This window comes from Euleptes europaea, unplaced genomic scaffold, assembly GCF_029931775.1.
Source record: "Euleptes europaea isolate rEulEur1 unplaced genomic scaffold, rEulEur1.hap1 H_5, whole genome shotgun sequence".
Classification (NCBI taxonomy): domain Eukaryota; kingdom Metazoa; phylum Chordata; class Lepidosauria; order Squamata; family Sphaerodactylidae; genus Euleptes; species Euleptes europaea.
Genome location: NW_026612053.1, coordinates 43988 through 56604, shown reverse-complemented (window position 1 = coordinate 56604; position 12617 = coordinate 43988). Strand labels below are relative to the sequence as shown.

The 12617-nt window shown below is 45.3% G+C and overlaps 1 protein-coding gene across 1 annotated transcript; it reads right to left on the bottom strand.

Moving 5' to 3' along the window:
- Positions 1-3473: 3473 nt before the first annotated feature.
- Positions 3474-10581, bottom strand: LOC130493033 (cilia- and flagella-associated protein 410-like). The gene is made up of 7 exons (XM_056866807.1): positions 10397-10581; positions 8102-8120; positions 7031-7077; positions 5858-6087; positions 4731-4905; positions 4380-4473; positions 3474-3614 (listed from the first exon to the last, which is right to left on the bottom strand). Exons 1-7 carry the CDS (start codon positions 10579-10581, stop codon positions 3486-3488), a joined length of 879 nt encoding a protein of 292 aa, XP_056722785.1. The 3' UTR covers positions 3474-3485.
- Positions 10582-12617: the final 2036 nt, after the last annotated feature.

The window sequence follows — 12617 nt, the reverse complement described above, 5'->3', positions numbered from 1 at the left end:
TACGGTTAGAGTGCTGCTACAAAGAGGTCACATGGTATTTGGGATCAAATACTGAAAGATTATGGTAATAGCTGGATTTGTTTACTACCAGGTATAATCAAAGGTAGTTTTCAACACTTGTGCCATGTGCATCCCTTCTACACTTTTCTGGGCAGGGAGTGGCAGATGTTTTGATACCCATAGTACCAAAACAAGCATGGCAGGTCCTGGTAGGGTAGTAGTAGAATGTATTAGGTAGGCTAGCATTGTTGGGATGTAGCACACCATGCCAAAGCAAGTAGTCTGCCAAGTCCCTCAGGGCTAAGAAACATGATATTTGAAAATCCATGAATGGATCTTTTCAGTCTTTTAAAAACAGCAATAGTCGCCATTCAGAGCTTCAATTCAGATTGGAAATTAAGTGGGTAGGTGTTATCCCTTCTTTCAAGAAATGCTGGAACTACTGGAAGATACTGTTCTTGGTGTTCAGCTACTGAGAGGTATTCTCCCTAGGCCTTTTGGGAAACAGTCATTTTTTGCTTCCTCTTCCTTCAACTACCAGTAATCCACTGTCAAGTTGCTAGCTGCAACATCTATATTGTTCCACTACAATGCAGCTTAAGCTACTGCTGTTCTCCTTTCCACATTCTCGTCCTTTTAAATAATTAGCAGCTCTCTTATTTTCCTTTGGAACTTTCCTGATATGCTAAAGGGAGAGTGCATCATTCTGGTCCACAGTACATTTAGGCAAGGCACAATTAATTGTTCAGTTACCATAGCCAGAAAGTCTCAGGCCATGCATGTTCCTTTTAAAAGGCATTTCCCCCTATACCTGTTGTGGAAATACAGACAAGAAGCCTGGCTTGCTTGTGTCAGAAAGAAGCATGCGAGGAAAAGGACATCATTCACAAATACATTTCCCTCAGAACAGTCTTAGATCAAGGGTTGAGGTAGACAGAAGATTAAGGAATAAGCTATTTTTCTTTATAATCGTTCATATTTTCTGTTTCCAAAAATGATTGAAAAACCTACTTTTGCTGCACCTTCAACATGACATTTACAACTAAGATCCCATACTTTTAAAAAATTCCCAGTGTCGCTTATAAAGTCAGCCTTTGGCGGGCATTTCAACAAAAACAAAATTAGTGCTTTTCCTGGAAATTATTGCAACCATAAAACTACCAGTTTTTATAGACAGTTCTTAATGCAAACCTCAAAAGACGAGCAAATTAGAGAGCCATGAACTAGAGCTATTAAAATAAGGGTACAAATACATCTTCGCCAGTCAAATGTATGAAACGGTATGAAAGGCCCCTTTATGACTCATTAGTATGTATTGTAACTAATTTGAGGCTCTTGACAGCCTGGAAGGAGCTACCATGGGACACATAATAAAGACTGATTTCCCCCCCCCCTCAAGCACTGAAATATAAAGAGGTTTTCCAGCTTTGCAGGGACTGGGCACAAAATAGCTTATGCTCATTGGGATTAAAGTAACATACAGACATACACTGAGTCAATTATGAGCAAGAGGACAAGGTTCTATTATCAGGAGCCCAACACTACCAACAACTTGGGGTCCCTGGCCATTTCACAAAGAGAGTGCCAACTTTAATTTCTGCTGGGATCAGTTAAGACTAAATGTTTTAGAAGGGGCTAACCGTTATTTGTAGCACTCAGAAGAACAATTTCTTTGAACACAGTGCATGTCTTACTGTAGAAAGGTGGCCAACCATAGCAAATGTTGCCTTTTGGGGTTGGATTGTTCCTATAGCACACACAGTAAAAAGATTCCAGAACCCCTTTTTAGCCTTGAAAAAAAAAACTTTCATTGTTGGCATGTTTCCTATCTTGTTTCTTTCCTAGGGTTGTACACCTGACTAGCTGTACAATCACCAGTCAAAGCAGCTATTCCAAGGCTGATGGCTGTTTGGCTTACAAACACTGCCCTCTTCTTGTCCTTTGAGTTATTACCCACAGGCATATACACACTTTTTGCTTTTGCCTTTTTTTTTTAAAGTAGAAGAGCCCTGTGAACAGCAGTGCTTCAGAGATACTAACAGGACTGGCCATAGAAAGAAACGGCAGTTCCTAACATAATACCTTATCTCTCTCTCCATGGTATTTAAAATAGCTCAATATTTCCAACATTCAAGTTAGTCTGCAGCTACTGTCATGTGAATATAGTTACTCTGAACTCCTAGTAGACTTCAACACAACTAATCAAAAGGAAAACCAAGAAATCATATATTCACCAGACTGCACATTTTTAAAGCACCAATTCCTTGCATCTACACGCAATCCATAATCCTTCAGTATTTCAGAACCCAGCTTGAGTGCTGGGAACTCAGAGCTCACTGTGACCTGTGAAATATCTGTCTGTCACAAGCTCAACTGGAATTCACAATAAAACTAGCATGACATATGGCACAACCTTGAAAAGGCAACAAAAATTCAGTCCCGTTTATATGGTGATGGATAACTCTCAGATCCTACCATGTGGCATAATAAGGCGCATGTACCTCCTGAAGGCTTGCAACCCTGCTTGATGAGTTGTCCTATTACAGGCTAGAAAACACTACCTACATCAGTTTGTCAACATTATTTCAGTGTGTGTTGTGTTGCATCCAGCAGAGCCAAAAATACTGTATTGAGCATGTTCCCATCTGTCCTCATGCCATAACCAGATTCTCACTTCTCCCATGACAAAGTATGTACGTAGTCTTACGCTGCCCCTGCTCCCATGCTACTGAAAAGATGACCTGGGCGAGTGACTGGAGAAAGCAGAAGCAGACTTCCAAGGATGCAGGACAGACTTCTTTATCAAATCAAAAATAAAACATTCAAACACATCCCAAATGGCCTGCCTACATTTTATACTCCTGTTTTCCAGTCCAAAGCACCACAGGAAGAGACTAGAAGGGTGCCACTGAGTTTGAAGTCTCTATCGCCAAATTTAAAAGTTCAATGATTTTTGTAAGGACTCTCTCTTCTATGAAACTCTTGCCTTAGGAGGCCAAGTTATTGTCAAAGGTTCCTCACGGTAAGAGGAGGGAAGCATCAAGTTTATTCTTGCAGCAGCACAGCAGTGCAATACAATGGAAGAACATCATGCTAGCAGAACCACTACAGTCCTGACTTATTCTTAATAGAGCCAGACTGGGAGCAATTCTAGCTGGAGGCACATCTTGGGCACAGAGGGCACAACAGCCTCTTCCTTTCCATTTGAAAACTACCTTCCACACTTCTGGGCTTGCTTGTTTGCCTTCTCGATGGAGTGCCTTTGTGGGACACTAGGCAGAAGATGCACAGATACAGGCATGTGAGTTGTGATGACAGATGGAACCTCAGTGTAGACCAGGGCCTTCATGAGTGAAGCACAGGGGGCTGAACGTCATTTCCTCCCATGCTTGACAGCACATCCCCACACCTGCACAGCAACATGGGGAGCATTCAATGAGAGCTAGTGATGCAAGTCTGATTCAAGTTTCATCGCCTGGGGTTTGCTATCGCTCCTCGTGGAGTTCCTTTCTCTGCAAGGCCTGGAGTTTGTTCCCAGATGTCTGATGGACGACTTCTAGCCCCTCCGAGTCCAGCTCCTCCAAAAGCAGCAGGATGGCGTTCAGGATGTTGTTCTGTTCATCCAGGACACACAAGAAATGAAAAGCATCAGAACTAAGGAATAGCTACTTTCCTCAATGCCTAATCTTCACTTGACTGTTTTGTTTCTTCCAGTTGCATTCTGCTCAGTTCCCAGCAATTTGCTTTGACATAAATTCCCACTCACGGATGATAGGTCTACCAGTGGCCACAAAAGGTAAAAGTGGAATCTCTTGATTAGCAACTGGATAAACACACCATCACGGCCTTACAGGCTTCAGAGGGGCACTAGACCAGTACCTGGTTGAAGGCTAAATACTAGTCTAAACAAATTGGGTCTGATTCAATGCAATGCCAGCATTCTTATGATCCCATCACATTCTCTCTAGTTGCTCCCTATGAATACTGCCAATTGCTTTGCTTCCTACAAATCACTAAATGGCCTGCCCAGGAGGCACGAACTCTTTGCACCTGCTTATTTATAACATTTCTATGCTATCTTTCTGCCCTATTCAGGGTTCCCAAGGCAGTGAACATTAGAACATTAAAACATATGAGACGTTAAAATACTAAAAATATAAATGTAAGTAAAATATTGAAAACAATTAAACAACACATAACATAAACACATAGACACACAAACAGGGAGGAGGGCAAACAAGAGGTGGTGAGGGAATTCTATTCCATTCCGGCTCATTCTATTCCAATAGTGTCTTGTGCCATTCACCTCTACCTAAGACTGCTCAACATAATTCAGACATACACATGTATCTAAGAGGAAGACAGATTCTCACACTCACCCGATTCTTTCGGTTCCCATCCACTTCCCTTGGTAAGAAGGAGGAAAATTTATCTCTGGGAACAGGCTTCATACCAAGCTGCTGACGGATTTTGCTATAAAGTAAAGCAAGCAGCAAACTAAGCAAGCAGCAACCTTAGGTAATCATCCCTCCCCCCAAAACAGGACAACCTAGCAGCTGAACACAAAAGAGAACATCAGAGATGTTTCAACACACATTGAAACACATCCTTAAAAACTATCCGCTATGGGGGCTTGCACCAAGAAAGGCTGGACCACAACATAGACTCAGACATTCCATTAAGAAGCCCAGCAAAGAAACCCCAGCTACTGACAACTGAACTCTCCTCACTTTGTCTCCTCCAAGCTGAAGCTCATGAGTTCATTTTCACTCTCCGCTGTGAAGTCTGTTGCACTGGACTCCGAGGTGACATTTTGGCAGCCGTTATCCAGGTCAAATTTGGCTGCAGGTGCTGTTATCTCTTCCCCTTCCAGAAGTGCACGGGACAGTTCTTCCTCTGTCACCACTACAAAACCAAGGAGACAGCAACCCTATGGCCACCACACACAGATTGCTTTAAAGGTGCTAATCACAGCAAACCATTAAGAGTGTAACAGCTTCCTGAGTGATTTGCTCCAGGCTACTGAGAATGTTCACCACCCAAAGCCTCTTGCACAAATTTGGGAGGAGGGGATTATCCTGTCTGCATAGTATGTTGCTGCCCACTGACAGCTTAACACAGCCATCAAAAAACTCCATGTCACAGAGGTGATCAATCTGTATCTGATCTGAACCACGAGGCTTGACGTGGAAGGTCTCAAGAGTTGAATGCAAAAACATTTCCTGCACATAAAGACTAGCTCGTCAAGTAGAAAATTTGGGCACAGACAGCTAGCTTTCTATATGGAATGTTTCCACATGGAGAAGCTGCCACCTGCGGACTCAAATAGTACAGACCAGACACAGGTTTACCACCTCCATGAGAAGTAGGCCAGGACAAACCACGCTGCTGGTGGCATCTGCTCTTGCCACCAGCAGCAGGCAACCACATAAGAAAACAAATACAATGGCCATGCTTTAGCTGCCCTTCCCCTCTTTCGGGCAGTTTACCCTGGTACCCAGCAAGCAGCAAACCAAGTTATACCACAAAGTGAAACTGAAAATTTGCACCTCCCAAACTTTCGACTCATTTGTCCTCAAAACAGAGGCACTTGGACCTTCCAGAGAGGCACTTTGTCTAGACATCCAAGCATCTGCACCTCGACCCCTGTCTTGGTGCAAACAGAACCCAGTTTCACAGTATCAAAGTGGAATTACAGTCCTTCAATGAGACTGTGACAACAGGCTGTGCTTTAAAAGAGAGGACCCAGGAAGCAGTTTTAAATAGCTGATTAGAGCGGTTATAATGCACTCCATCAAAAGTTAACGGTCAGTTTGAAGAACCCAAGGCAGTCAAAATGGCTTTCCTCAATACTCACACTGATTGTCAAGCTTCTGGAGGCTGGGGAGGTTCCGCAGCACTGTCATTCGATAGCGATGAGGGTCTGGGCCACAGCACGGGTTTTCAGACAGCCAGAAGATTCTCAAATGGGGCAGTTTTTTCAGGTGGAACAGCTCAGTGAGGCTTGCAATCCGATTCTTCCTTAGATACAGCTCAGTCAAGTGCTGGCACTGGCTCATTGGTGCCAGGTCAGAGATGTAATTCACACTGGTTGGAAAGAACAAACCACCACTGGAATCCAGAGACAAGTCTCATCTGCACTACACCTGTACAACACAAAGCCTACAAGATGCTTCCCTGGTTGCAGTCCTCCAAGAGTACTCTCAACACATACTCTGTGCAGGCACATCCTCCAAAGCCCTTCAGCAATGAAAGTGGAAATGAGAGAATGACAGCATCTGAACAGCTACACTGTTCCCTCTTCTCTCCAGATGCAGAGGCAAGAGGAGCTGATGGGGCCAACTTTTCCACCCTGTTGCAACCAGCTAGCCATGTTGCACTGCCTGTCTGCCACTAAGATGCCTCCAAGTTATATATAATATACAGATAATGAGCGCAATCCTGCGGAAGCCGGCTAATGGAAAATTCCCATAATAGGAAACAAAGGGGATTTTTTGGGATAGAGGTCCCAAATTTTCAGGATAGCTTTCAGGGACTCTCCTTGTACGAACCCCAATGTTTGGTGAAGATTGGATCAGGGGGTCTGGTGTTATGGGCCCTGGAGAGGTCACCCCCTCCCTCCTCCATAGACCAGCATTAGCCGATTAGCGAACGAACAGAGAATCTCTTACTTTCCAGTGCTTGTCTATTAGAATTATAATATACCATTATAATACTTCCAGCATCTCACCTATGTTGAATCTTCAGATTTCCTGAGTTCAAATTCATAAAGCACAAAACATCCCAAAGGATCGTCTCCTTCTGTATTGTCTGTCCTGCCAGTTCAGAGCCTCTTCCCACGCCTTGCTCTCTCTGCCCCCACCTTCAAAGGTGAAGCGAGTGGCAGCCAGAGATAAGCTTTTCCAGCACTCTTCCCACAGTAGTGGAAGTCAACCAATGGATATGGTGCAACTGTTAAGGCTTTCTAGAGAGGGTGCTACCAGGGCCACTTCCCTTGCCTTGGTGTGTTATGTCAGGCTCCAGCACTTACCTGAAAGTGATCACCTCAATGTTGGGAAGCTCACGGCAGATTGAAATCTAGACATAAAAAAGAAGCAAACAGCAGCTTCAGCAAACTTTTACAATACCTTGGAAAACGAAACACACATCCAACATGCCTGTTTTGGAATGGACGTTTTGCACCCTGAAGATAAATACTTTGATGTTCACATAGCCAGAGGCGAAACCCAAAAATATTGCAGCAGACATTAATGAAGCTTATTTTTGTGCAGAGCTGTAGCGCTGGACAGGACAAACAGCACAATCCTATGTAGAGATACACCATAGGAAATCGATGAGTACTGGAGTAACCCTTCACAGGATTGTGCTGAAAGTCTGCTATGTCAAGGCAGGAAGCTCTATTCCCCACTACTGATTAAAGATCAACAAGCATGTTTTCTCAAATGCCAGAGCAAGTAAGGGCACCAAGACTAAAGAGCAAGGAGCTTTGTTTCACTCCAGACAGCCCAGGAAGAAAAATGGCTCCAAGAGTAAAGACACCACAATATAATACAGAAATTCCATTCCATTTAAAAGAAATAGTAGAGGTCTTTCACGTCACCTACTACCTGATCCTTTCAACAGGAGGCCCCAAAGATTGAACCTGGGACCCAATGGGGTAGATTCAACCTTCCTCCAAGCAGCCCTCCTCCAGCTTAAGTGGCTCTTCTGCTAACAGAACAATAAACAAACAATACTCTTCTCAGTGGAGTGGTAGGGCAGGGGTAGGATCCAGCCCTCTGTATTCAAAGGAGATGCTCAAGCACTGAGCCAGAGCCCCACTGTTGTTCCCAGACCTTGTGATCTCTACTGACTACTGGAAGGGTGGGTTCTATTTGCTTCTTCAGTCACCCACAAAGAAGTCAAGCTCTCTTTCTCCATGCACTCTTCATTATGAAATAAAGTTTGAATTGGCTCTGAACTTGCAAAGAAAGAGCGTAATGGTGGTGCTAGCATGCTAAAAATCAGGGTAAGGTGCAGAACAAAATCATTTGAACTCTTATGCCTCTCAGAGCCAAAGTGATAATTTACAGTATTTTTAGAAATCAGGAAAAAGACTTACATCTGTGAGGTGGCTACCCCTAGAAAAGAAAAAGAAAAATTACTCAACAGATCTATCACAACAGCATATGCTGTTAACAAAGTGAAGCAGCAGTGGAACCAAGTGAACAAGCAACTTTGGTCATGATTGAAGTGTATCTGAAGTTCACAGAGCTGGCACCACATAAGTATCCTTTATATATGACTATCTGTCTTTCCAGCTCTCATCCCAAGTCTCTACACATCTGACAGTTTCAGCAGATTATACTTGAAAAGCTGCATCACATTAAAAGTTGGTTCAGGAAACAGATGAATTCTGGAAATCCAGAGGGAATCAGTGACACCGAAATGATGCATTTGAGCAAGTAATCACATCCCAGGCAACTGTGTTGGCCCCCAGACAGAACTAAGTAAGGGTAGCCAAGTACTGGGGAAATTTCATGGGAGGACAACACTGCCGGTCAGAACCACTTCTAGGTAAAGAGCAAGACGTTCTGAATGACTGTTAAATGAATTGTTGAGAGATTGCCAGAATAACAAAGTGGGTTTAATACTGTGATGTCGAAACCTCTACCTGGAGGCCAAACTAGACAAAATGCTGGGAGATCCTGAATGAATCTCCCAGCAGTAGCTGGGGGGGCTGAATTTGGAAAAATGTAGAGGTGTCACAACTCTATCCCAGGCCCATTTTCTGACCTTAAACAGCCCATTACAGCTAATATTCACCACAGCAGGGAAAGATACAAGTTGCCTGTAAGGTTCCTCCACAGGGCAAAAAGCAGTGGTGTCGGGGAGCTTTGACACTAGGAAAATGGCACAGAAGTAAAGCCAACTCCTTCCACACCAACAACGAAAGCTCATACCCTACCAGAAAATATTTTTGTTAGTCTTTAAGGTGCTACTGGACTCTTGCCCTTTTCTACTACTGCAGACAGACTAACACGGCTACCCACTGTGAATTATTCACACCAACAACTGTTCAGGAGATCCAATGACAGTCCTAAGATGCCAAGACCAATGACAAGGAGCTTCTTGAGATGGGAGCCACATTCAGAAAAGGAAGTCCCAAGTTTTCTTGAGGCAACCTTGCTTATCTGTGGGTGAAAACGCACGGGAGGTTTTGCCTTGGATTTGCCGCTTTCTAAATGCACATTTTCCCCCAGACAAATTCTCAGAACTCAACAAGAAACCCCCATGCAGAGTTCGGAGAATATAGATGGGGAAAACGTGCAACAAGAGAGCGGCAAACCCAAGGCAAAAACCTCCCGTGCGTTTTCACCAGGATCAACACCAGTAAGGGGCTGTCGTGTTTTGGTCACGTCATGAGACGACAAGAGTCACTGGAAAAGACAGTCATGCTAGGAAAAGTTGAGGGCAGCAGGACAAGAGGAAGACCCAACAAGAGATGGATTGACTCAAGAAAGGAAGCCACAGCCTTCAATTTGCAAGATCTGAGCAAGGCTGTCAAAGAGAGGACATTTTGTGTTGTGCCTGAATTATGGTGTTAAGTCCCAATTACCATAAAACAGGAAGAGGTTGATAGTTCAAAGCAGTTGTTTATTAGGCCTAATATACATACCGGGTGAAACTGCCCAAAGGCGCAGGACAGTCTTCACACTCAAACAAAGGATTGCCACGACATTTATAACCTCTGGTCAGGGGCGGTACAATACACGCAATACAGAGCATAGACATACAAAGACCCAATAATGGACACCTTTGGATTAGCATAGGCCTATCAGTGGGGGTTGAGGCGGGCACTTAGTTGGTTACATGATCTGGGACAGGGAACCGAAACTTAACATTCTTTAGGTCATAGGTAATTCTGGCCCGTGTCTTGGTGGAAGGCTGTACCACACACAGCCAGCCTGATTTACTGACTCATGGCTCCTGGGTGCCACCTTCCCAAATCCCTCATGTGTGTCTGTGTACATGAAAACATAGTGTTTCAAACCAGCTCTTATACTTTAGGCCTAGCATTTCCATAAAAGCAAGTATGCAGACTGAACACAAAAGCATATTATCAAATAATAATAATAATAAATCCAGGCATTACATTTGGAGGACTTTCATTCAAAAGGCTCTGCGTTTAAGAACTGCAAGGCAGGCAGAGGTTCTGCAGGGAAAGCATTCTCAACGAGTCTGGCGGGGAGGAAGGGGTGGAAATGGCCTATCCGGTTTGCAAGTTATGTCGCCCTTACAGGCACCAGGCGTCTTGCCTGGGGAAAGGAAGCCGGCGGCGGGGGGGGAGGGGAGCAGGCTCGTTCCCCCTCCCCCCTCCCCCCTCCCCCCGGGTGAGCGCCGCCCCGCCCCTCACCAGCAATTCAGCTTGCGTACGCTGCCCAGCTCGGTGGCCTTGGCCCGGGACAGCACGGCCTTGCGGGTGAGTTTCATGGTCCCGGCCGGGGCGTCAGGCTTGCCCGGAGGAGTCACCAAGGCGGCCTCGGCGGCGTCCGCCGCGTTTCCAAGGGCGGGCCCCGGCGCAGGCGCCGTCGCGTCCATCCCGCCCGCTCACCAAGGAGAGGCGGGACTTCTGGCAGGTCCCGCCCCCGTCCTGCCCCGCCCCTTAACGGCGCTGCGCGAGCCTGAGCCAACGACTGCGGAAGGGGAGCTAAACGTGGAGTCTAAGGGGTGGGGGTGGGGAAGAGTAGGCTTCCTTCGCAGGGATTGGTTGCGTGTTGGGTGAAGAAAGAGCTCGGCGTGCGTTCGTAGCGGCGTTGCGTTCCTTCCGGGGACGAATGTCTGTGCCTCTGCCCTCCAAAATTGCTTGCAGTGTCCGTTTCAGCCGCTGTAATAATGGGTCCGAAGCTGGGTGTCATTTTCATTACCTTTCCCGGGGCTTACTCCTAGTCAAAGGGGCACGACTTTAGTAAGCTACCTGTAACTTTTTAAAAAATTAATAAAAGTGCTCTTGGCTACATAAGTAATCATAGCTGCAATCTGACTTCTTTATTAACTGAATTTTACAGGAAGCCTTATCCTATCACGAAGGGCTGAGCTTACCTATCCTGCTTCAGATCAATCTTTAGTCCTGCTTTGTGGCCCCCATTCAGGTCTCTGTTGCTTTTAACTGGTGGGGGGGGGCACTGAATGTATTTGTTTGTGAAGTGCCTTCAAGTCGCAGCCGACTTATGGCGACCCCTTTTTTTGGGGTTTTCATGGCAAGTGACTAACAGAGGTGGTTTGCCAGTGCCTTCCTCTGCACAGCAACCCTGGTATTCCTTGGGGGTCTCCCATCCAAATACTAAGCAGGGCTGACCCTGCTTGGCCTGGGCCATCCAGGTCAGGGCACTAATACCTGCACGCAAAGAATGAGATCAAGGCTGGGGCAGGAGCTGCGGCTCAGGGGAAGAGTTTTTGGCTTTGCATGCAGAAGATCCAGGGTTCAATCCCCAGCACCTTCAGTTAAAAAGATCTGGGATTGGAGATGTGAAAAATCTTCACCGGAAACCTTGGAGAGCTGCTGCCAGTCTGCGTAGATAATAGCTGACCTTGATCTGATTCAGTACGATGCAGCTTTATGTGTGTTCAAGACCTAAATGAGGCCTTGAGGGGGGGAAACAAAATGTTTTGCACGTACATCACAAACCCCACTGAAACCAAAAGACTTCTCCCCAAAAGAGCTATTGTGTTTAACTCAGACCTGTGTCTCCACAAGCCTTATCTAACAGTCTAACTACTACACATGTTAATAATATACAAATCAGGTGAACAGGAATACTTGGGTGATTAACTTCAAGCAAAATTGGCATCCATCTAGTATTTGGGCTAGTTTGCGGGACTACTAAGCTCAGGGGTCCCCAACTTTTTTGATCCTGGGGGCACCTTTGGAATTCTGACATAGCATAGTGGGCACCGCCACAAAATGGCTGCTGCAGCTTACCTTCAGTCACACAGTGCAAATCCTTGTGTTATGGTTGCAGCTGCAGCCAAAGCAACTTTTTTTACAAATCTGCACTGCCAATCAAATCTGATGGCAAAAGCTACACCTGGCCACACCCATTTTCTAAAAACTCGGGCACCAGGAAAGGTGTCAGCAGGCACCATGACCCCCACAGGCACCAGATTGAGGACCCCTGATCTAACACAATTCTATATTGGTTCTCGTAGGTTATCCGGGCTGTGTAACCGTGGTCTTGGTATTTTCTTTCCTGACGTTTCGCCAGCAGCTGTGGCAGGCATCTTCAGAGCAGTAACACTGAAGGACAGTGTCTCTCAGTGTCAAGTGTGTAGGAAGAGTAATATATAGTCAGAAAGGGGTTGGGTTTGAGCTGAATAATTGTCCTGCAAAAAGTAACAAAGGTAATGTGCTAACCATTGTCCTGTAAGTATCCAGATAATGTGCTAATGAGGGTGTATGCCTCATTAGCACATTATCTGGATACTTACAGGACAATGGTTAGCACATTACCTTTGTTACTTTTTGCAGGACAATGATTCAGCTCAAACCCAACCCCTTTCTGACTATATATTACTCTTCCTACACACTTGACACTGAGAGACACTGTCCTTCAGTGTTACTCCTCTGAAGATGCCAG

Excerpts from the sequence above, each read along its gene's own strand:
- LOC130493033 (XM_056866807.1), bottom strand. The coding sequence starts at position 10,581 with ATGGACGCGACGGCGCCTGCGCCGGGGCCCGCCCTTGGAAACGCGGCG. Across the intron at positions 4,906-5,857 it reads CCAGAAGCTTGACAATCAGT|TGGTGACAGAGGAAGAACTG; the intron begins GTGAGTATTGAG and ends TTGGTTTTGTAG. Across the intron at positions 3,615-4,379 it reads ATGGGAACCGAAAGAATCGG|AACAACATCCTGAACGCCAT; the intron begins GTGAGTGTGAGA and ends CTGGATGAACAG.